The sequence below is a fragment of the Myotis brandtii genome, unplaced genomic scaffold, assembly GCF_000412655.1.
Source record: "Myotis brandtii unplaced genomic scaffold, ASM41265v1 scaffold703, whole genome shotgun sequence".
In the NCBI taxonomy this organism is placed as follows: domain Eukaryota; kingdom Metazoa; phylum Chordata; class Mammalia; order Chiroptera; family Vespertilionidae; genus Myotis; species Myotis brandtii.
Window position 1 is genome coordinate 848,713 of NW_005370760.1, and position 24,434 is coordinate 873,146.

Genomic DNA, 24,434 nt, shown 5'->3' on the forward strand with positions numbered 1-24,434 from the left:
AGATCAGGGGACCCAGCCTGAACAGAGAGCAGGGGGAAAGATCTGGTCGTGATGCCATTATGTCACTATATTGAGCAGCCTAGGATTTCCTACCTCTGGACTTATTTGGTGAGATAATAACATTTTATTTACTTATTTATAAATATTTTTTTGTTTAATCCTCACTGGAGGATATTTTTCCCCCGTTGATTTTTAGAGAGTGCGAGGGAGGGAGGGTGGGAAGGGGGAGAGAAACATCGATGTGAGAGACACATAGATTGGTTGCCTCCTACACGCAGGATCAAACCTGCAACCCAGGTATGTGCCCTTGATTGAAAATTGAACCTGTGACCCTTCAGTCAGCAGTCCAATGCTCTAACCACATAGCAACACCGGCCAGGGCTAAAATTTTATTTTTAAAGCATTATGGAGATGAGGGGACATTTATTTTCGGTCCCAAGTAATCAGATGCAATCCTCTTCCTCTGAAATAACTATTTTAGAGTGAAGCACACATTCTTTTTTACACCAAACTAATTCTTGTGTGAGTATTGACTTGACCTTCCCCCTCTCCTAAATTCAAGCACCTTGGAGTGTGTGCTCTGGATTTCGTCTAGAGGACCTTCCTCCCCAGCACTACTACATCAAGGTCTGGTTCAAAATATACCTCCTATAGAAATATTCTTATAAAATCCTTGCCTACATCTTTCTCTAATTCTAGCACATAGCATTTACTGCTTGTCTGCTGGCTCCTGAGTCTTCTCTGTGTCTGCCATTAGGCACACATTTGATTTAGTGACTAACTGAACGAATGACTGACTGATTGACTGAGTACAAAGCACCATTTTTCTTCACCTGAAACTTGGGGTTTTCCTTACTCTTCTTCCTTGTCTTCTTTCCTCATCTAACTTCTCTATAAGACAAAAATTGAGATAAATTTAGAGCTCAGACTCTGAAAGAAGGATCCGTATTTCTAAAGAAAGCTCCAAATGGTATGCCCTGCCTTCTGGGAGTTACAAATAAGTGACAGAATTATGATGGGGGAGTAGTAGTTAGATGCTATATAAATGACCTCCTACTTCTGTACCTCCCCACATGGATTGGCCAGTTCTATTATTGAAACTAGGGGTGGGATGGCGGCATCCTCAACAAGCCAGAAGTTATAGTAGAAAATATAGCAGAGTCTAGCACAGAGTAAGCCTTCAACAAAGGTCTTAAGAGTGAATGAGAGAAGACATAGGCAAAGAACAGGGCATGGTTAGGGCTTTGGGCTTATACCTTGAAGCTCTTTATTATAAACATAGAATGAAATGTGGATACCAGCAATAATACTGCTGTCTCAATGTAATGAACTTCATCTAAATGTGCTAACATAAAAGTATTTGACCTAATGTAGACTTCAAGCTATTTTGAAATGGAAAATAAAATCTTGGGTTGTTTTTACTTTAAAACTCCTATAGTTGTTACCTAAAACTCAAAATAGAAGTCTATCAGCAGATTTCCAGACCATGTGCAGAGAGGCCTACTCTACCACACAAGCTGAACTTGAACAGTGGCTCTTCTGTGTAGCAGCTCTGGGGCCATCCTTCTGATGAGATGGCAGAAAAAGCATTTGCAGAAATCAGACCCAGTGTGGAAATCAGCTCGAGCACCCTTGAAGGTCTGCAAATACAATTTTAACTCTAACTTCTACCCCATTCCAAGTTATTAACAATTTTTTGTAACTTTCATTAGGTAACATTAAATCGACACTGGAGTTTCTGCAAGATCTTTTCTATTACACAATAGAGTAAAAACTGTAGGAAACGTTCAGATAGTTAAATGACCACTAAACACTACATGTGTACTCAACATGGTTCTATTAAAAATGTCCTTCAACTATGGCATTCAAGGACAGTAACGCAATATTTCCCTTACAAAGCAACTGATTATAAAAATCTGCAAATGCCATAAATTCATTTATAGGCTCTTATTTTCATAAAGGCATGTCACTAGTTTCTTTCAATTCTTTCCTGAAGTATTTTTTTGTGGTTTACTTTTATTGTATTGCCGGATGCATTACCTTTGATCATCCTTTCCTAAAATGATTTTTAAAAGACCTGCAGAAAATTTTATTGCATAGGACACTACTGAGGACACAGAAATTGGGAACTGCAAATATGTGGCACTGGAACAAGTCTTACAAATATTTCATTTTAAGAATTTGCTAAATACAATTTTTTATAGTTTGTCTCTTTTAAAAAATTGAAGTTACAGCTAAGTTAACTACATACAATGAAGCATTTTAGGAATGTTAGAATTTCGAGAATATGATGAATGATACAAAGGAAAAAAGCCATAATTCTTGTCGGCTACATATTGTATTGCCTTCAAAAGCAATTGTACATGTTGTATTCAGTTCATAGTTAAATATTTCTACTAATCTGTTTTAGGAGAGCAAATGTCTTTCAAGGTTTCAAGTTCCTCTATAAGCTTCTTGTTCTGAACTTCCAGCACTGCAACTCGACTCTCCAGACATTTTACATATTCTTTCTTTCGACGTCGACATTCTTTAGCAGCTTCCCTGAAAAAAAGTAGAAGCAAAAGGGCAAACAAAACAATTTTTGCATGCATGCTATTGACAAACAGACTGAAGTAAGCTTGGTATATGTGACATGGTTGCACTCCAAATCTTGGAACAACATTTCTAATTAAATTTCAAACACTAAGCCAAACCAGATTCTTAAGGGTCACAAATGTCCCTTCCATATGTCCACATGGCAATTAGTAGAATTGCTCCATCTCCTGCCTTGATTAGAGTTCACAGTAAACAAGATCCAAGTCAAAGACTGTTACTCTGCTTTATGGCAATAAAGATCTTTAAGGGCCTTGAGTTCCTCAATGAGAGTCTTGTTTTGGTTTTCAAGCACAGCCACACGGTTTTCAAGACATTTGACATATTCTTTCTTCTTCCTGCGACACTCCCGGGCAGCTTCCCTGGAACCAACACAAGGCAAATGACTCAGGAACAACCTCCCCGCACACTCCAGAGGGGCTCAGTGAACTTTGACCCCCCAAACTCAACAGCCAGTCAGTCCTAGGTAAGGTCTGTACAAAGCCACACAACAAATATACCGAAGCACATGCCATTTTTAAAGGTGACTCTAAGACAGTGATGGCGAACCTATGACACGCGTGTCAGAGGTGACATGTGAACTCATTTTTTTGGTTGATTTTTCTTTGTTAAATGGCATTTAAATATATAAAATAAATATCAAAAAATATAAGTCTTTGTTTTCCTTTGGTTGCAAATATTAAAAAATTTCTATATGTGACACGGCACCAGAGTTAAGTTAGGGTTTTTCAAAATGCTGACACGCCGAGCTCAAAAGGTTCGCCATCACTGCTCTAAGACAACAGGAATGACTTGAGAGCAGTCCATTTGACCAGCATTCATCGTAAATGGTGTTTTCTTAGGGCATACATTCCATGAGAACTGTAACCAGAATTGTTTTCAGTAACCTAAAACAGTAGAACCACATCCCCAAGTGGAATTTCTACAAAAACATTTACAGATCCTTTCAATTATCTTAGTCATTTTTATCCACCAAAAGTCACATATTCCATCAGTTAACTTTATTTGATCAAAAATAATTACAAAAATCAATCCTCAGAAACCTTAAATGTCAATATGGGAGATTTTAATTCTTCAAGACTAAATCTCAGTGAAACAAGTAAATCAATCACAACTGCAAGAAACAGTTTATTGATTGGGAAACAACATGAATAAAAATAACAATAAATGAATTATAAATCATGCACATTTTCATAAACAAAAATGAAATAAACTCTGCTTCTGGAAATTAAAAAAGGAAAGAAGGCATGGTACATAATAAATACTCAATAATTCAGACAATTTAAATCCAGGAATGTGAGACACCACAATTAAAACCATGAAAAAGAAGCTACTGAATAACTCAAAAGCGCACTTCAAGACTGTTCTCTCACCAAATGCCTTTACTAACCAATATACTGAATTTTAAAGTACTGTAGGCATGCCCAAAGGAAAGAATAGACCAGCAGCCAAAGCAACAAACACAATAAATAGATGATTTACAGTCATTTTCATGCATGACCCTACCCCCAAAAAACAAAACTATGAAAACAGCTAACATTTTCTTTCTCCTTTTCTTCAGGGCGGGGAGGGGATGGCAACTACATCATTTAATTCCTTTATAGGATGTATCCTAATAACAATTTTTTTTTTGGAGTTTACAATTCGGAATAAATGCCTTTGGGGTAACCTTCACATTTAAAAAAAATCCTACATTGCAAGACAATTCAACATTTTATCAAAAGTTGTGTTGAATGTCTAAATACCAATTACTGTAAAGCCAATTACCATCGCTGCATTTCTGAACTAGGATTGATGCACACAACAGATTTGGCCAATTCTGCTCTATTTTTAGGATAGTTGACTCTAACTAATAATTGTCTATCTGTGTTTTCTCTGTGGGAAGCTAAAGTCAGCAGAAAAGAAGAGAACTTGAAATCCCAATGAACTGCAGGAAAAAAATCACCCCTATTTCCTAGCCAAGAACAATGCACTCACTCTGTGAACCCACAAAGTTCTCAGATTTCTCAACTGGTTAATAAAACAGTAATAATATACAAGTGAACTGAATCTGATAAATATAGATTAACTTAATCTAAATGATGTACAGGAAAAAGTTAAGAATAAATTCAAGCACACATAAATCTGCCAGTTTGGGAACACAATTCAACTCTTCCAGGAGGAGCTAAAATACATTTAATGAAACCAAGGTTTTCATGAATAAATCATTATATTAAATTCCAAATCTGGAAGGAAGATAGTCATTTTTAAAAGAATTCACCATTAAATGAAAATTTAAATATGTAACAGATGCTTGCTTTGGCAGCACATATACTAAAATTGGAATGATACAGAGAGGATTAGCATGGCCCCTGCGCAAGGATGACACGCAAAGTCATGAAGTGTTCCATTATTTTAAATAAATAAATAATAAATAAATATGTAACAGCAATGTTGTGGGCTGGTCAATTTTTAAATTTGTGTTTACCAAGGTGTACTATTTACTGTGAATACCCATACTTGGTATTTCACGTGCGTGCATGTGTGTGCTACCAGAGTCAAATGTTCCAAGCACAAAGCTTAAATAATCACACTAGTAGATGGCACATTCCTAAGTATTTCTCAGCTATTCAAAACACCTGTTTCTTCTATTAATAGTTAGCTCAGTTTTCAGGCCTTGCATTTGTCTGGATATATCTTCAGCATGGAGAGAAAATACATGGTAAACAAGAAAAGCTGACAAGGCTGTAAAAATATAAAAACTGTCTCCAGATTGGTAGAAACATAATTAAATATCCATTATAAATGCTAGCCAAAGAGAAAAATGTATAAAGCTCTTTCATGTTAATGAGTAAAACCTATATTCTTTCCATAAAGTTAAATCTGAAGCTCACACTGAGGTCTTTTTGGGGTGACTCTGGTGTTGATGCAGTGGACAAGCTCTGGAATGACGCTTAATTGCATATCCAGGTTCTGTCCACTTTGCACTGTGTAACCAACTTATTATATAAACTCTCTGAACCTTAGTTCCTCAACTGTAAAGTAAGGATAATAACCAGCCCTATCCACATGTGAAAGTTAGGTGACAGTTATAGAAACAGTAGTTATAAAGCACTTAAAACTTACATATGGTATTTACTCAACAGATACTGAGCAACCTAATAGCCCTTTATTATCTGCTTTTCTTTTGTCTTGCTCTGAAATTGAGATCTGGAAAGCTAAAATAGACCCTTCTCAGAATCCCTTGCAGCTAGAGATTCTATTAGCTATTTCTGGTCAATGAAATGTGGGTGAAAGTTGTTGGCAGGGTCTTCCAGGAAAAGTGTTTAGAAGGGTCAGACTTAACCAGCCCCCATTTCCAGCTCCAATTCATCTCTCTTCTTCCTGACTGAAGTAATGCCTGGAGGTGTGGCAGCCATGTTGTAATCACAGGAACAAATGTCACACTCAAGATGACAGAGCAGGGAGGAGGAGCTGGATCCTTGATGACACTGTGGAGCCTTTGTTCTGGCTGCATGCACCTCTGGACTGGCAATCAAAATAACACCTCCATTCCCTTTAGTTATTTACAGCCCAAACACGAATGCTATCCAAAAGTTATTAACTAATTATTTTTTTAAAATTCAAAAAAATGCAACCCCCTCCCCTTTCAGGGAGAACTGATATGTGTGTGTATGTAGCTGTGGGGCACCTTTTATAGGAACCTACTGCCTAATATTTTATCTATTTCATTTTGGTAGTTCTGACAAAATTTTTTAATATAAAAATAAAGGTAGCCCTAGCGGGTTTGGCTCAGTGGATAGAGCATCAGCCTGTGGACTGAAGGGTCTCAGGTTCAGTTCCAGTCAATGGCACATGCCCAGGTTGAGGGCTCCATCCCCAGTAGGGAGTGTGCAGAAGGCAACCGATCAATGATTCTCTCTCATCATTGATGTTTCTATCTCTCTCTCTCCCTCTCCCTTCCTCTCTGAAATCAAGAAAAAATGCATTTAAAAGTAAAGGTATAAAATGAAAAAAGGGAGATAAGAAGGCTACTTTTTTAGTTCTTCCTTTTTATTTTCTTTGGGAAAATAAGACATGGATGAACAATTTTGCATTATCATCACACTTTACATTCTAAACTGAACCTCACAATGTACATTCTATGACCAGAGGGACAATTATATTCATAGCCTAAGATCTCTGAAAGTGCAGTTTTAAAGTATCCATGTTCCTCCATCTAATCAAAGTTAGGGATCTTCGATAACAAGATCTCCACAAAACAACTATGATACTATGTGAGCCCCACTCATTCAAGGCCCTTCAGAATTTCTGAGCAAAATACTGATGATGCAAAATGTGAATCCAGCATGACTTATAAACCTGGAACAACCAGTGATAAATATGCATGTATCTAGCAGGGTTGGTGTGGCTCAGAGGTTGAGCATAGACCTATGAACCAGGAAGTCATGATTAGATTTGTGGTCAAGGCACATGCTCAGGTGGCGGGCTCGGTCCCCAGTAGGGGACGTGCAGGAGGCAGCCGATCAATGATTTTTTTTCTCATCATTGATGTTTCTACCTCTCTCTCCCTCCCTCTCTGAAATCAATAAAAAAAATATTTTTAAAAAAAGATGTGTGTATCTAATGAGTCTATTTCTGGTAATCCGTTGAGTTTCACAGGGTAGAAAACTCCATCTCATGATTTGTGATAACTAATAAACTTAGGAACTGTAGCAAACATAAGAAGTCCTATAATATATCAAATTGTGCCATTTAAAAGGCTATATTAGTAACCTGAATATAGCTTCTACTGCTTCAGATTCTGTTACAAAGGATAGTGATGAACTCAGCAGTTGTTTCTGTTTTTGAGAGGCTCAGAAACCACAATTTCTACATTAACTAGGTTGCTAAAATCTAGTAAATTAACTACTCCCATGTGGTCCTGATCATAGGAAAACACATAATTCCATCTGAAATGTTTTGTTTTCTTACAATGAGGACATTATTTAAAACCTAGAAATAAGGTAACAAGAGTACTGGGAAACCAGACTATTATTATTCTGTTCATTTTGAAAATCAGATTAATTTGCACCATTATCCATAATAAAAATTAAACCAAGAAATGATATGCAAACTAGATTTTAAAAAATAATTTTGGGAAACAGCATTTGTATGATATACTGCTTTAAAAAAAAAATAAGTTACAGCCCTGGCCAGTGGCTCAATGGTTAGAACATCAGTCCATGCATTGAAGGGTCTCAGGTTCCATTCAGGTCAGGGGCACGTGCCTGGGTTACAGGTTCGATCCCAGGCCCAGCCCTGGCACATGCAGAAGGCAACCAATTGATGTGTCTCTCTCACATCAGTGTTTTTCTTTCTCTCTCTCTCTCTCTCTTCCTACCCACCATCCCTTCCACTCTCTTTAAAAATCTAAAAGTCAATGAAAGAAATATCCTTGGGTGAGGATTAACAAAATAAAATAATAAAGTTACAGTGATAGGGTGCAAAAACAAGTGAGAAAATGAGAGAGAGCAGGCTGGAAATGTATATACTACTATGCACGAAATTCGTTCAAGAGCAGGCCTTCGCAGCCCCAGCTGCCTCGGCCCTCGCAACCCCGGCTTCGTCTGGAAGGTCGTCTGGACGGTCGTCTGCTGCTCGGCAGTTCAGTTGATTTACATATTCCGCTTTTATTATTACAGATAATATCAGTAGGTATCTCTAAGTGGTGGGGCTATGAGTAATTTTAATTCTTTCTGTTGTTTTGTATTTTCATTTGACTACAATTTATCAGAATAAAGATGTATTTCAAATACAATCAAGAAAAAACAAAGTTAAGAAATAGATCAAATGAAATATATAAAAAATTTAAGAGCCCTAGCCAGTTTGGCTTGGTGGATAGAGCATTGGCCCACAGACTGAAGGGTCCTGGGTATGATTCCAGTCAAGGGCATGTACCTCAGTTGCAGGCTCAAACTTTGGCCCTGGTCAGGGCATGTACGGGAGGTAACCAATTGATGGGTCTCTCTCACATCAATGTTTCTCTCCCTCTGTCTCTCCCCCTCCCTTCCACCCTCTCTAAAAATCAATGGAAAAAATATCCTTGGGTGAGGATTAACAAGAAATAAAAAATAAATAAATTTAAATAAACAAAAACTTAAGAAAATTCTTAATGCATACAAATTTATTTTACTAATAAAGAAGTTAGAAAATTACACTTATCACCTAACTTCACAAAGTAAATACTAAGTACAAAATAAAATTTTATTTGTAATAAAGCCCTTCCATCATCATTAAAAAAAATTAATGTATCTTTCAGACATTACCTTTGTTACACAGGATTCAATCTCCGCCTGATGAAATAGTTTCATGATTAGGAACTCTGACTAGCAGACAATCTATCATGCAGAGCACAAATCCACATAAAATGCCACTTAACACTGAACTTGGGAGAAATAGCTTAGGAAAAGTAATTTTTTAAAAATCCCAAAGTAACAAATTGTATGTCCTATAAGTGGTTGCTGATTTCTAGTGAACCATCTTACCTGTTTTTCATTAGCCTCAGCTCTCGTTTGCGTGTGGCTTCTTCTGCAAGTTGCTGGGGGCTGTGCAAACTTCCTGGTGAGGCAGCCATCACTACTCCCTGTGGCAAAGCAGTAGTAGGTGCTCGGATCTGGTAAGTTGGCATGTCACCAGTGGCAGCTGCAATGAAATATTACATGCTTATATAAACAATTTAAAACTTGATATCTTTAAATAAAATTGCCCTGGAAATAATATACTTCTTATTACATATTCTAAGAGGTGATCTTGCTAATGTTTAAGATGACTATTCTGAGCATTATAGAAATTGTAGGTATCAAAGATCTTCAGTACTTGGAACAATGATATTCAGCATGCTCTATACATTTAAGGTAGAAAAATGCCCTAATGCATTTTAGATAAGTTTTTATCAAAGGCTAAAAGTAGAGAGGCTTTTCAACTGAGAGTTCGCTAAGTCTAAAATCAGTGGTGTGCTGATAAATGTTTAACAACCAGATTTGTGGAGGGAAAAGCCCTGATACGTCTGTAGCATGTCAATTCCCATGATGTAAATGCTTGCACCATGGCCAATTTCAAGCTACCAGTGTGACTTCAATGAATGTAGAGTCAGGAAGATATACACAGTAAGTAGCACACCATACAGATAAAATAGATGTAAATAACTGCAAGAGCATAGATTAAAAAATTATAAATGATAAATTTTGAGTATTTATTAATGTTTTTAAGTAACTTGTTAAATGTATATTTACATTTTTAATAGCTATTTTAACAATCAGCTCATAAAAATCCTGAAAATTTAACAATCAGCTCTAGCAAATCAGTGGGAGCTGGCTCTAGCACATCACTGTGAAAATTTTAATTAAGCAGAACATTTCTATCCAGTTAATTTTCCTATAACCTATACCCTCACCTAATCTCTTTAAGTGGAAGTCCTAACACCAGAATATGACTGAAGTACTGGAAGGAAAATACTAACTCACTGTATTTTCATTTAAAAGCAAATAAAAATCAAAACAGCAAAACTCTTTAAAACTGGTTTCTCTGGGGAATGATAATTTTTGTCTGTCTTAGGTTTATTGAGATAATAATATAGTCATTTAAACGTATGTTTTCTAATGATAGTATAATCATAGTTAAATGACAGTATTTATTTAGTATTCAGATTGCATACTGAAGTTCTCAAAGTGTCTTGATTTATAATCAAAATGTGTGTATCTACTGCAGTAAAAAACTTCCTTAAAACAGAAAGATGGGTTGAAGTGATAAAACATTCCTACCATCACTGTTTCAACTTTGAGAACATGCAATCCAGAGTTCATGTGACATTCTGATGAGATATGACAAAATATATGCTCCCTCAGAAATCAATGCAAGAAAATGGGTTTAAAGGTTATTAAATCCTATAAAACTTGGTCTGAACCAAATGCTAATCAAAATATGAAACACATTGCTTCTATATCTCACTAAAATATGTTATATCCATTGACTAAGAACTGAAATTTTACTCAAAGGGGAGACAAATGCTTTTTTCAGGTAAATAGAATAATATCACTGAAACTAGCCAATTAGATTAAAAGGTTAATCAAAATTCATCTATATGTTTCTTTTGGGGGTAAATGCCAGGTTTTTACCCCCACCCACTCCCCCGGGCTTAAGAATTAGAGGAAAGAATAAAACAATAAAAATATGGCTTTGGGTAAAGATCAGAGGTCTTCATAGGGCAAATAAAAATACCATTTATAATGTTGTACTGCTTCTTCCTTCTATATGTAATATAAGAAATAATAATAATAAGTAGAAATTATGATAAATATAATAATGATCACCAACTTGGGAAAAATCCTAAATTTGTTTTTGTGACAATTTAAAATAGTATATACACAGAAGTCTCATTATATGTCAGAAATTTTATAACTTTGAAATATTTGGAGAGAATTTTCAAGTCAATTATAAACTATTAATTTACTAAAGATTTAAAATATATATTTAAATCAGATTGTAGAGAAGATTGAAGCACAGAATAACAGTTCTCTTCTCTGTTCTCTTTACCCACATCAGGAAAAAAGGTTATGGGATAATAAAGGCTGAAACAATGGAACAGCTGGAGCCTACAAAGGCTTTCTAAAATTGGAACAATAGCAGTGACGAAGGAGAAGTTTACATGTCATCATGTTGACATTTTAAGCAGCATGGATGCAGACCTTGGTTTTGTTCTTGCCAAATTGCTCACAAATAAGTGCAATAAAATTAATACAAAGGTACAGAAGGGTTCATTATTCTCTCTCTAGTTTTGTATACACCTGCTTTTTTCTGTACTTAAAGTTAAAGCAGGATGTTTATACAATATACAAAAGTTAGTTTCAAAGTATCCTTTTTTTTTTTTTAATGAAAAGGGAAGGCAGGAATACTTCACAGATAAAAAATAAAGTTCATTCATTGATCTTAGAACCAGAAATGGTTCTAAATTTTTGCCTATTTCCAAAAGCTGAAGCCATATTCAAAAGACCAAATTTGGCACCATGAAGGATAAAGGTGACTCAAAAGAAGCATTCTTAAAACATTCTGAGCAACAGCTTAGAAAAAACACCCTGACATGCTAAGTTGGAAAGTGTTACCGGAAAGGGGACCTGGCCCTGAGCAGGCCTGCTTAGGGCCAGCAGGTAGTGTGTGCGGGTTCTTGACTTCATGCAGGAAAGATGTAACAATATGAGTCCAGGTGATTGAGAAGATGTTTGTTAAAACTGGGGACAGTGAAACAAGGAAGAACCTGGGATAGAAGAGGCAACAGGAAAGAGCTAGGCAGAGTTGCTTTAGCTCACTGGAAAGTCAGAAAAAAAAAGGGGCCTTAGGGACAGGTTCAGGGGGTTAGCCCAGCTGAGCTGCCACTGCCCATTGCTCCCCTAGTTGCAAGTTTTGTGGGGACCCTTGGAATTTAGGTGATACATGCCCGTGGGAGAAGAGGAGGAAGGGAAAGGCATGTGTATATGTGCTGGGTTCTTTGTAGTGTTTTATCTCTTCCTTGCAGAAGGGAATCTTAGTGGAGACCTCAGGGGAGGGTTTCAGGAGAATATTCATCAGCTTTCTAGGTGTGCTCATTCAGAATTGTGATGTCCACTGATTGGTCAGTGCCAGGGCAGGGGTCATTAGCAATTGCAGCTGGTCTTGGTGTCCCCCACCTGGTTTTGCTGCTTTGCTGGGATAAAACTGAGGCCTAGATATTATCTCTAGGGGGTGACCTTCTGTATCTGCTATAAATTGCTCTGCCAGTTTGTTCAGCTGTCAGTTTCCCCCTTCCACCTGCCAAGGAATTTTCCTAGCTTCTTACTATCCTGCCTCAAAAGGATGATATATTTAAATGTATTCTCAAATGTTAGCTAACAAACTGGTTTTATCACAATTTTTCAGACATTTCTTCATCAACAAAAATCTGATTGTATCTTATTGGTTCAAGCAGAAATATGAATTAGTATAAATTAGGAATTAGAATAAATTTCTGGTCATGGTACAATTCTAATAGTTACTGAATAAATATCAATGGATAAATTCCATATATTCAAATATGATCTATTAGTAACACATTAAAAAGATATGGGCAAAGAGAAGCTCTTGTTTTAAGGAAATCCAAATGTCAAAAAGTTTTGTTATTGAAACAAGTTATGGAAAAAAATTTATATAAAAGTTAGCTTCTATTTCCAATATTACAAACTTAGTGATAATTTAAAACAGATGAGATACCTAGCATAATAGTTCAAAGAACGACATTCTTTGATGAAATGCCAATTCCTGTTCCATCTAACTACTAAAAGGACCCAAATTATTTTTTATTCTAAAATTTCACTATATAAATTATTTCTGAAAATAAGTGGGTCATCAATGAGAAGTGTAAACTCATGATTGAAGAAAGATAATAAAAAAGATACACTAATTTAATTTTATTCTAAGGCAGCAAAAAACTTGAGACAAATCAAGGTACCTTTTTTACCTTTGGCATCCCTAGAATCCAGCACAGTACTTGGCATATAATGGGTGATTGGTGAGTTTACTTGAGCACTATGAAGTAAATTTTGAACTTTCCAGGTTTTTGCACAAGCCCGCTGTCACTTGGAATGTTTCAAATAAGCAGCCTTATTATTATAAGACTATTATTATAGTTAACTCTTTAACACTAATACATGGAAAGCCCTAAAAGACATTCAAACTGGCCTTTCTTTTTTTCTTTTTTTATTTTATTGATTTTTTACAGAGAGGAAGGGAGAGGGATAGAGAGTTAGAAACATCGATGAGAGAGAAACATCGATCAGCTGCCTCCTGCATACCCCCCCCCACTGGGGATGTGCCTGCAACCAAGGTACATGCCCTTGACTGGAATCGAACCCGGGACCCTTGAGTCCGCAGGCCGATGCTCTATCCACTGAGCCAAACCAGTCAGGGCCTAACTGGCCTTTCTTGATAAAATGTATTATTTCCTAAGTCTTCCCCTAGATACTGATAATCTAACCTGGCATTTTAGAAGCAGAGGAGTTCTACTTGTAGTGTTTCCAACCATCTAACTTCTGACATGAAAACAATGTTTTAGGTTTGGTATCAAATATTTCATGAGAAAAGAAAATTCCTAGAACTCTCAATTCTGGTCATTAACTTCATACCTCTCTGTGCAAGCTTTAAACACAGTACAGAAGAAAAAGTAAAGGATCTGGAATCTGGGTTCTAGTGCAGCTCTGCCACTTACCAGCCATGTGACTTGGGGCAAGTTCAGTTTCCTCATCTGTAAAATGGGGATACATTATCTCATTTAATACTCACAATAAACCCTGTAATGTATGACAAAGTGTCTAGCACAGTGCCTGGCACATGGTAGGCATTCAGCAAATGTTAGTTCCCTTCCTCTTCCCTTCCTTAAGTTCTGAAAGACAATGTTCCAAATTATGCTTATACTGCATATTAATTAAAAGGCAAATAACATCCATAAATATATTTTCCCCTCGAGTTTCGCTTCTAACAAATCTAGGTAATAGAATGATTGACATGTGTGGCTCTTATTCCTTATTTTGTTTAAAAATATGCCTATTAAAAACTTTTATAATTTTTATTATATCCCTTTAAAGAATAAATTATTAAAAAATAATATCACAAAAATACCCCTTTAAATATAATAATTTAAAATAGACAATGAGGAATCACAAAAAAAAAAATGATATAATCTCATCAGACTGGTAAAGCCCACAAGTCAAAGAGGTGTTTGTTTCTTCCTAACAAAGAAAGAAATAAGAAACCCAGCCAAATGCCCATCTTGATAGCTTCCAAAGTGAAACAGTTTATCAACACCCCAATGGTGATTTTATTTGCTTATTATTTATCAATTGAGATCTCTATAGTACTGAGCACATTAACTGATCAAAACAATTTTTATATATGGAGCTACTACCTTCATAAGTCATTTCGCTATGTGTCACTAATTCCAAGTACACCGAAGTAGTAAGCAACAGAGATAACAGTCATACTCAGAAGCAGGGAGCTCCTCACTTCTCTGTCTTTGTTCTCTCCCTCCCTACTGCCACACCAGGTCTCCTAATGCCCAGATCAGGCTTGTCATTGCCTGGCATCTAACAATGTCAAAAAGTTTCCCTCCTCCATTGCTCCACTTTTTCCAGGAAAATTAAATCCTACATAAACATAAATATTTAAGCACTAAAGTTTTCAAATTTGTTACAACACACAAACCACATAAAATTAAGTCGTTAATTTTTACTTAAATTACACGAGTTGTGCATTAAGTGAAAATCTTAAGAGTGAAAAAAAAGTTTGTAAAAAATTATAAATATTGACATTGAAAGTTCTATATAATAAACATATTGTCCTAGGAGAGTAATAATACTCTAGAAAAAATCCATTTTGACTACTTAAAATGATGCTAACTATCTTTTTTATGTTTTATAAACAGTGTTAGTTTATCAATGTAAGGTGAATTTTAAGGAGCAACATAAAATGGTGTGAACAGAACCAAATAGTCTGAAGAGCCAAACTGGTTTACCACTTATTAGCTATGTAAGCTTGGAAGAGTCATTTATCCACTCTGATCTGTGTTATTATATGCAAAATGAACGTAATATCCATACATCAGGGAGAATGCATGGAAAGTGATTTTCCTTATAGGTTATTTAAATACTAGAGGCCTGGTGCATGAGATTCGTGCACTGGCGGGGGGTGGGGGGGTCCCTCAGCCCAGCCTGCACCCCCTTGCAGTCCGGGACCCCTCGGACTAAGGGGTCCCAGACTGCGAGGATCAGGCCTAAGCCAGTAGTCAGACATCCCTCTTGCAGTCCGGGACCCCTCCCTCCTTACCGCCCACCTACAGTGGAGACAGGAGAGGCTCCCACTCGCTGCTCCTTAGCGCTTCCTCGGAGGCAGGAGAGGCTCCTGCCACTGCTGCTAGGTTTGCCAGCCATGAGCCCGGCTTCTGGCTCCATGGGAGCGCACTGACCATCAGGGGGAAGCTCCTGCATTGAGTGTCTGCCCCCTGGTGGTTAGTGTGTGTCATAGTGACCAGTCGTTATGTTGTTTGGTCGATTTGCATATTACAGCTTTTATTATATAGGATGGTTTCCTCAGTGAGGCCTACTCTAATCCTTCAACCTATATTACCTGTGGGTCTCTCATGATCTGATAGTTTCTTTGATAGCTCTTACCACATTTATATTTATTTTATTTATAACATTAAGTGATTTTTTTATTTTAAAGTTTACATAAATGCAAAGTATTATTTTATTAGACAGTATGTTTATATAGGCAAATAAAACTGGGAAAAGTGAAACAACTGTCCCAAATTATCTTTCATTAAACATTTTTCAAAAATAGTGGGAAAATAGCATAATGGCAATTTCATACAGATTTGAAGCATTTATTGAAACTTACGATGACTTATATTTTCACTTCCAACATGATTATAATTTGCCTTGCTACCAACTTCAAGAAGCTAGTACACCTGATAAAAATCATTCTTTTACATGAAAATATCCAAACAAAAACCTTTTCCTCTCACAAAGGTGAAATGTATCCCTGTATCCCTATTCTCATGCATCAAATATTAACTAAGATACTATTTTTCAAATTTGAATTATTTGGAATGTTTGTTTTTAATAATTAGATGTGTAGGCTGAATACCACTTCTGAGTTTTTTAGACTCAGACACTAAAAGATAAAGAGTTGGGCTCTTAACAATCAGCTTATAAATAAAGCCAAAACTATTTCTAATAAAAATGTAAATTATATCCAACATAATTATATAATTCTACAAACTATAAATATTCCCTTTTCACATTCAATTCAATGAGCCTATAAGTAAGTGCTCCTAAAAACTTTCCCAGGCCAGTCATTATTGTTAGCAGCCTGATTTTGGTCTAGATCGGTTTTTAAAACTATAAGATGTACACCATTGGTGAGTTATAAGATCAATTTCATGGGTCAAGAATAGCATTTTTTTAAAAACAAGTAGAAAAGTATGAATACATTACATATACTATGGATAAGCATTACTTTTGAGGTGGATTTTATATAAAAGTAGGGTACACACACACACACACACACACACACACGTCTACAACATCATGATATAAATGTGGGTCACGATCAAAAAGTTTGCAAGCCAATAATCTATCAATCCACCTCAAAATACAAACAAAACAAGAGGCAATGTCCTTTCCATTGTCAAACAGCATTTCAAATAGAATTGATTCTGTCAGAACTGACTAGATTTCCAAAAACAATGATTTCCAAAGGCACAATGAGGTCTAGTAAAAAAGTTTGACATTTTAAAGTTTCAACATTTAGAAAATTTTTAATTGAAAAGGGTAAATCATGGTGATGTTCATTTATTTACAAGCAATAGTTTAAAATTATGCAAATTTTTACCTTAAATATTCATCTTTAAGTATATTCTGAGTATTTTAAAATAATTTTATTTTATTTTTTGTTATGATTCTCTATCATGCTTAGAGAAGTCAAATGGTAAATTGAAAGGCTTAGTTAAGAAAGATATAAGCAAACTAATCACTTTTAGAAAATGAATATATGCACAAAATGCATTTGGTTCTAAAATCATATGACATGCAGTATTTGAGATTAATTCCACCTATATCTTATAATAAATTTGATAACTTCTGCAATCTATAACATCTTTAAAACTTTACAAAACTTCTTTGAGAAAACCAATAGCTCAAGATAATCTTAAAAACAATTTAATACAGATGTTACTTGCTCAAGCAATGGAATATTTCTATCTAGGAAGAGGAGCTGAGACCCACTAAGACGTAAATTGTGAGCAACCTGTTTACAACTATCTATTCTTCATGAATTCAAATGCAACTCAGTACTGGGTAAGAAATAAAGCACCACTCAATAAACAAAGTTGAAACAACATAAGGGGCATTAGCGACTAAATCAGAAGCATTACCTATAACTAAGAAAACCAAACCACAGAAAGAATTACAGATAACAAGTTTAAATAATGCGGTCTGAGGGCGATTTCAGACCTGCGCTTCCCTAGCTGTGCACTAGAGGGCGCCGTGAGCCGCAAATCCCACAGAGCAATGGAGTGAGGGAGCCTGGACCCAGAGCCCACCTCTTGCAGCACCTGTGGGCCTCGGGAGTGGTGCAGGGCTCTGGGGATCTGCCCACAAACGGGCGGTGCCGGCTTTCTAAAGTAAATACTTACCTGCAGAGAAACACTAAAGTGAGGCTTACAAATCAAGCTACTCAGTCCAAGAGCGATCTCTGAGAGAGGCAAGCCAGGAGCTAGTTAACAACCTCAAGCTGTCAACAGCGCTCTGCTCAGCTCGAAGGAGCCGAAAGGAACTGACTGAATCACAACCTAACTGGGGGCTGACGTAAATGCGCAGTCCGTTTGGAGTTTAACTTTTCCACTTTCCTGAGGAACCACGATTCCAGGAAATGCAATGACGTCAGCCCTTTGAACTCCATTAGAGAGGAACAGACCATTTTAGACACTCGAGCATCGAAACAAGTAGGCACACAAACGGTGGTCTGCTTTGGAGTTACATTTGTACACAACCACGGAATCGAAAGCTTGATTTTTTTACAAATTGAACAGTATTTATGTTTAACTTGTAGCTGCACTGTATATGCAACAGGCTGCAGACGAAGTAACAGCTTATTTTAGTGAAGCAGAAAGAGAGAGAACTGCCTTGGGTCAAATAATATAATACTGAGCACAGAACCAATTACACTAAGATGCCTGTGTACTGAATAGATATAAAACTCCTCAGAAAAGCAATACTTTTGAAATACTCAGAGGTCCGTAAATAATTTTTCAAAACTTCCAAAATAATTTTGCAGAATTTAAATCTTTCTCTGAAGTTCTTACCGGTTTCATCTCCAGTTACAGCCATGATGGGTTTCTGCATACAGAACTGCCCTGTTCCTCCTTTCACAGGTCAACACAAAGTGTTCCAACTAGCAAGCATGTGCAGTTATAAGTGGCAGTATTGACATCACAATGACATCACTAGCCTATCACTGCCATCAATCTGCTTTGTCACAGACAGGCTCACTGAAACCAAAGCCCTTATAAAGAGTCTGTAATAAACCATCAAATGCTATTGTTTCTAATTTTTCATAAAAATCTGTTGAGAAGGGCTATGGCAAAAAAAAAAAAAAAGTCTCATTAGCATTAAAAGTTACCTGTTTGTTTCTTATGGGGCTACTTCTTTATTATTATTCTGTCCAAGGTTTCTAGGTAAACAAAGGGGGCATTAGCCCTTGGAGGACAAAAAACTTGGAGATTTAAAAAGTAAACAAGTGACAATCAGCATAGAGAGATGCTGTGAAATACACAGAAATGTATTTTGCAGACACTTCTAGATTCTCCAAATAAGAAATACCTAACAACTAAATAAGTAAAAAAAGAAATATCTAACCACCATTGTTTACTTGTAACACATTTCTACTTGCAATACCAGAAAATCCAACTGTTCCCAAGGTGACATAGAATTTGCCAATTTCACTTGAAGTTTTAAAAATTCAAATATAGTAAGTGTTATATAACACTTCCATAAATATTAGATTGAACCATATAAACTTGCTCATATTTGACCTTTTTGGCCCACAAAAACAGAAATTAGATGTGGCTCAATCTAACACATAATTTTACTAAATTAAAATCCCTTGAAAAGAATTTTGTGACATTTAAAAATTCATAAATAAACCGTAATTACTATTTGTAAATTTTAAAAATATGTCCAATTTTATTCACTTAATGAAGGTTTGGTACATGGAGAGCTGGATCGCTATAAATTTAACAAGTCCAAGGTTAGACACAATATTGGTACCTGTTCAACAGTATAGCACCACAGCCAAGGGAAAAAAATGATTTGCATCTCTACAGCACAAAAGTTACATGTCACTGAGAACTTTTACCTTCATTAGCGGGCTGTACAAAGTCCAGTCCCTTGTATGCTTAGAATTCAAGCTGACCTTAAGTCAATGAAAGGTCATTCCACTACATTTTTTTAAATCCTCACCCGAGGGTATTTTTTCCATTGATTTTTTTAGGAAGAGGGAGGGAGGGTGGGGAGAGAAAAGCATTGATGTGAGAGAGACCAGGGCCGGGGATCCAGCCTGCAATCGAGGTATGTGCCCTTGACCAGGAATCCATGGGAGTTGAACCTTCAGTCTGTGCGCCCACGCTCTAACCACTGACCAAACTGACCAGGGCCCACTACATTTTTACCTTATTCAATGAAGCACCTTCTAGTAAAGGCAGGGACTTGACACCCAGATGCTTAGGAAGAGAAACATCAGGAAGGACCCATCTCCAATAATTCTCCAGAACACATGAACTGAAGACATCCTGCTAATATGTAAGCAAGTCTGGGTAGCACCTTAGACATCACCCCTATCAGAGGCTCTGTAAAGGACTCTGTCATCACAGCCACACCTCAGGGTTTGGATCCAAGAATACTAGTTGGTTTATTTCAAATTTCGCCAAGTTCAGATTACTCTCAACATTTCTTTACATTGGCACTTAGATGCTCAATAAATATTAGTGTAAAAAAAAGGTCAAGGAAGGAAAGGAAAGAGGGAGGTTGGTTGCTTGGTTGACTACTATTAGTAAAGTTTTAATAAATTCCCTATACCCGATAAACTCAGTTAATCATCACACAGAACTAATACATTTTCACTAGAGAAAGAGTATTTCATTTTCATTCAGTAAATGGCTACTGAATATTCATCATATGCCAGGGACTGTGCTGGGGACTAAGAATCCCTGTCCAAACAGAAGTTACCATCTAGGCAGGACCCTGAGAGTCACAATTCAGTGATATATGCCCTGAGAAGTTGCAGTGGGAACTGCAAGAGGTGACCTAAGCCAGATGTGGTCAGGGAAGGCTTCCTGGGGAAGTGCTACCCAAAATGAAACATGAACAACGTCTCAGGGGAAATGGCTGTGTGTGAAGGCCCTAGAGAGGAGAAAGGGCACAGCTATGACAGGAAATGAAAGAAATTCAGCATTAAGAGTTGAGAGGGAGGAAGTAAGGCCTAGATCAAGCAGAGATTTGGGCCATGTTAAGGATTTTGACTAACAAGTAATAGGCATTTGTTGAAGGGTTTTGAGCCAGAGGCTAACGTGATTAGATGTGAATTTTAGAAATACCACTCTGAACTGCAGAATCAAGAGTATAATGAAGAAAGGGAAATGTTGAATGCAGATACTTTTATTTTTAAGAAATATTAGCTCCCAGAATCATTGGGAGGGATGAAGAAAGAGAGCCTAGCTGAACTTTCATGAACAATTCCCTCCAAAACAGACCGAGAAGGGATATGCTGTCTCTGGCATGATTAGGAAAATCAGGACACTGCCCCACAGCTACCAGCTTCAGGCCAGACACCTGGCAGACCAAAGTCTGCTGCAGGAATCCAGGTCAGAGGGGACAGAAGCTGGAACTGGGATTATGACAGTGGGGGTGGAGAAGAGTGAAGGGATGAGTGATTTAATAGGAGGAAGAATGAATGGAGAAGGTGAGGGAGAGTAAGGCATGACATCCAGGTTTCTGGATTGAAGCTACAGAATGGACAGAATCCATTACTGAAATAGAGTAAACAAAAGGAGAGTTGGGGTAGGGGAGTGGAGTTTTGGATTTTAAAAGTCAGAGATGTGTGAGGTATATCTAAGTAGCCCGTTGGAGTCAGGGGGCATAGTCACAGTGAGCTGAAGCCATGGCGGAGATGAGTTCAACCCAGGACAGTACACAGTCAGATGGAAGCTGGCCCAGGATGCAATCCAAGGAACACCACTAACACTCAGGAGATGGGCAGAGGAAGGTTAGACCAATAAAGGAGACTGAAAGAGAGGCAGGAGAGACAGAAGGAAAAATGGTAAGAATGCAGTATCAGAGAAGTGAAGGAAGCAGAGGTCAACAGTGTTAAATGCTGCAGAGGGACCAATCAAGATAAGACCTGAGATCTCAAAAATAAATTGCTGTGACCTTTCAATGGGATAGAGAGTAAGACAAAATTCCCACTGACCTGTTGTTTCACACAGAACTAGAACTCTTGGCCGTCATTATTATTTTTTTTTAAATATATTTTTATTGATTTCAGAGAGAAGAGAGAGAGAGAGAGAGAGAGAGAGAGAGAGAGAGAGAGAAACATCAATGGAGAGAGAGAATCATTGATTGGCTGCCTCCTGCAAGCCACTTACTGGCAATTGAACCCACAACTTGGGTATGTGCCCTTGAGCAGAATCGAACCCGGGACCCCTAAGTCCACAGGCTGATGCTCTATCCACTGTGCCAAACCGGCTAGGGTGACCATCATTATTTTTAAAAAGAAGGAAAGGAAAGGAAAAGAAGAGGCAAGACAAGGAGAAAAAGACGACAAGAAGAATAGAGATGGGAAGGGAAGAAACAAAACATTTGTATCTGATATAAATATTCACATAGTATCACAGATAGATTAAAAATAATCAGCATATTATTAAAGTAATTAAAGTTTCAAAAGTTAAAAGGCAAGATACTTTTTTAAAAAATCAATAATATTTTTCTACACCAGCAACAACTGGAACATATAATAGAAAGGTATCATTCAAAATAGCAACAAAAACCTGGACATGTTAGTAGCATGGTGACTATAGTGAATAATATTGCACTGTATATTTCAAAGTTACTAAAAAGTAGATATTAAAAGTTCTTATCACAAGAAAAACAAATTTGTAGTAGGGATAGGTGTTAATTAGACCTTCTGTGATGATCCTTTATTGTGACTTATACAAATGTCAAATCATTATGTTGTACACCTAAAACTAATATCATGTGATATGTCAATTATACCTCAATAAAAAAAGAAAGGCTTAAGTTCTCACTAAATTAATCTATAAATGAAATACATCTTATCATTGGTTTTATATTATTATTATTATTTAGAAACTCAAACGTATTCCAAATGCATATCAAAAAATAATGGTTTACAAAAGCTCGATCAGCACTTTAAAAAGACAAAAAAGAGGAACTTGTTTTGTGAGATAATAAACCAGCATGATACTGGCATATACAAAAAGAGACCAACACTGCAAAATAGAGAGTTCTGAAACAGATCCAAGTATACATGAGAACCTATTGTATAATTAAGATTGCCCCATAAATTAATGGGAAAAAGACAAACCATCAGTAGGAGAAAAGTGGCTCCATGTGTAGAGAAAAAATAAAAATAGATCCCTGCCTAATACTACAGAGGTGAACCTCAGGTGAATTAAGGACCTAAATGTGAAAGGTAAAACTATGAAGCTAATAAAACTTAAGTAGAAAAATATATTGGTGACTTATGGAAGAAAAAAACGTTCTTAAATAAATCCCCAAAGGACAAAACTTGTGTATTATCTATGCAAAATAAAAAACAATTAAAAAAAACTCTCATTGTTGAAGTATCAAGTTTGTGGTGGTGTTTTTATACTTAAACTATACTTGGAATTTTGAATTTTGATCTTTTCCAGGACCAATGATGTTAGGTTCAATCCTTTCTCCCGATGCTGGGCAGGTGCAGTGAGTCCCAGCTCCCAGTTAGCCAGGTGATCACAGGGTCTACAGTGCTCACTGTGTGACATGATTGTGCCCAACTGTGTCTAAAGTGCCCAACTGAGAACATTTAAGGTAGGTTCAGCTAAGCTATGATGTTCAGTAGGTTAGGTGTATTAAATGCATTTTCAACTTACTATATTTTCAATTTACGATGGGCATTTCAGGATGTAATCCCACCATAAGCCAAGGAGCATCTGTAATGGGTGGCTTTAATATACATTTAAAGAAAACATTAGAGAAACGGTTCTCAACCTGTGGGTCGCGACCCCTGTGGCGGTCGAACAACTCTTTCACAGGGGTCGCCTAAGACCATCCTGCATATCCGATATTTACATTGCGATTCATAACAGTAGCAACATTACAGTTATGAAGTAGCAACGAAAATAATTTTATGGTTGGGTCACAACATGAGGAACTGTATTTAAAGGGCCAGAAGGTTGAGAACCACTGCATTAGAGTATTGAGTAAGTACTATAAATTTTTTTATACACCATAAATGCTACCCCTTCAGTTCTTCATACATTTTTATTACAGTCCACATTAACTTCCAAAATACCTAGGAGTAAAACTAATTAATAAGAGAGATATCAATTGTAATCTGCCCCCCCCCCCAACCACTTGGAAGATTTTCAAACTAAAGGAACTAATAATACTCCTCTTAAAATTAGTGCTATGTAAGTCCTCAGCAAATGGTCCAAGAAGAATAGAATTAAATTTAAAATGCAGAATTTTGAAAGTTGTAATAAACACATAGTTATTATAAGCACAACTGAATGAAATTAAAATAATGTATAACTCAAATTTAATTGAAATCTTGGGTTCCCCTAAAATACTTAGGGCTACAATACAACTGCTTTATTTCACTACTATGAGCTTCCATAAGAGGTAGATCAGGTACCTCAGAATTCAACTATACTAAGAACAGTGTAAAGAAAAAAATCAGCAATTGTTTTGAAATGAGGTATCTACAAGACTTAAGTATAACAGCTTGGGAAAGGCCCAAATTCAGTGCATCATAGACTGGATACTCAAATCTTTATAGACTAGGTAATAAACTTATATTAGGTACATTTATAACCCTCAAATAAAAGATATTTAATTAAAGAATTCACTCAGACATTCAACTCCCTTTTTTATCATGCTACTTTGATTTTGACTTTCCTTTAGAGCCAGTAAAACCTGCTAAAAACAAAATTCATATAATTTATTTAACTCGTTTAATATACTAAAATATTTCTTCTTCAAGCCATT

The 24,434-nt window shown here is 36.5% G+C and overlaps 1 protein-coding gene across 7 annotated transcripts in view; it reads right to left on the bottom strand.

Moving 5' to 3' along the window:
• Positions 1 to 375: 375 nt before the first annotated feature.
• The window catches only part of CREM (cAMP responsive element modulator), a 40,795-nt gene continuing 16,736 nt past the window's right edge, over positions 376 to 24,434 (bottom strand). The window contains exons 1-4 of one of the 7 annotated variants that reach the window (XM_005882307.2): positions 18,476 to 18,632; positions 13,826 to 13,861; positions 9,099 to 9,255; positions 376 to 2,541 (exon numbers count right to left, since the gene is read on the bottom strand). In XM_005882307.2, the coding sequence (XP_005882369.1) occupies positions 2,397 to 2,541; positions 9,099 to 9,255; positions 13,826 to 13,861; positions 18,476 to 18,515 (378 nt within the window). In that variant the 5' untranslated portion in view covers positions 18,516 to 18,632 and the 3' untranslated portion in view covers positions 376 to 2,396. Of the gene's footprint in view, positions 2,955 to 9,098; positions 9,256 to 13,825; positions 13,862 to 17,806; positions 17,985 to 18,475; positions 18,633 to 24,434 lie in introns of those variants that run through there. The other 6 variants (XM_005882306.2, XM_005882311.2, XM_005882310.2 and 3 more) reach the window with 6 other exon arrangements.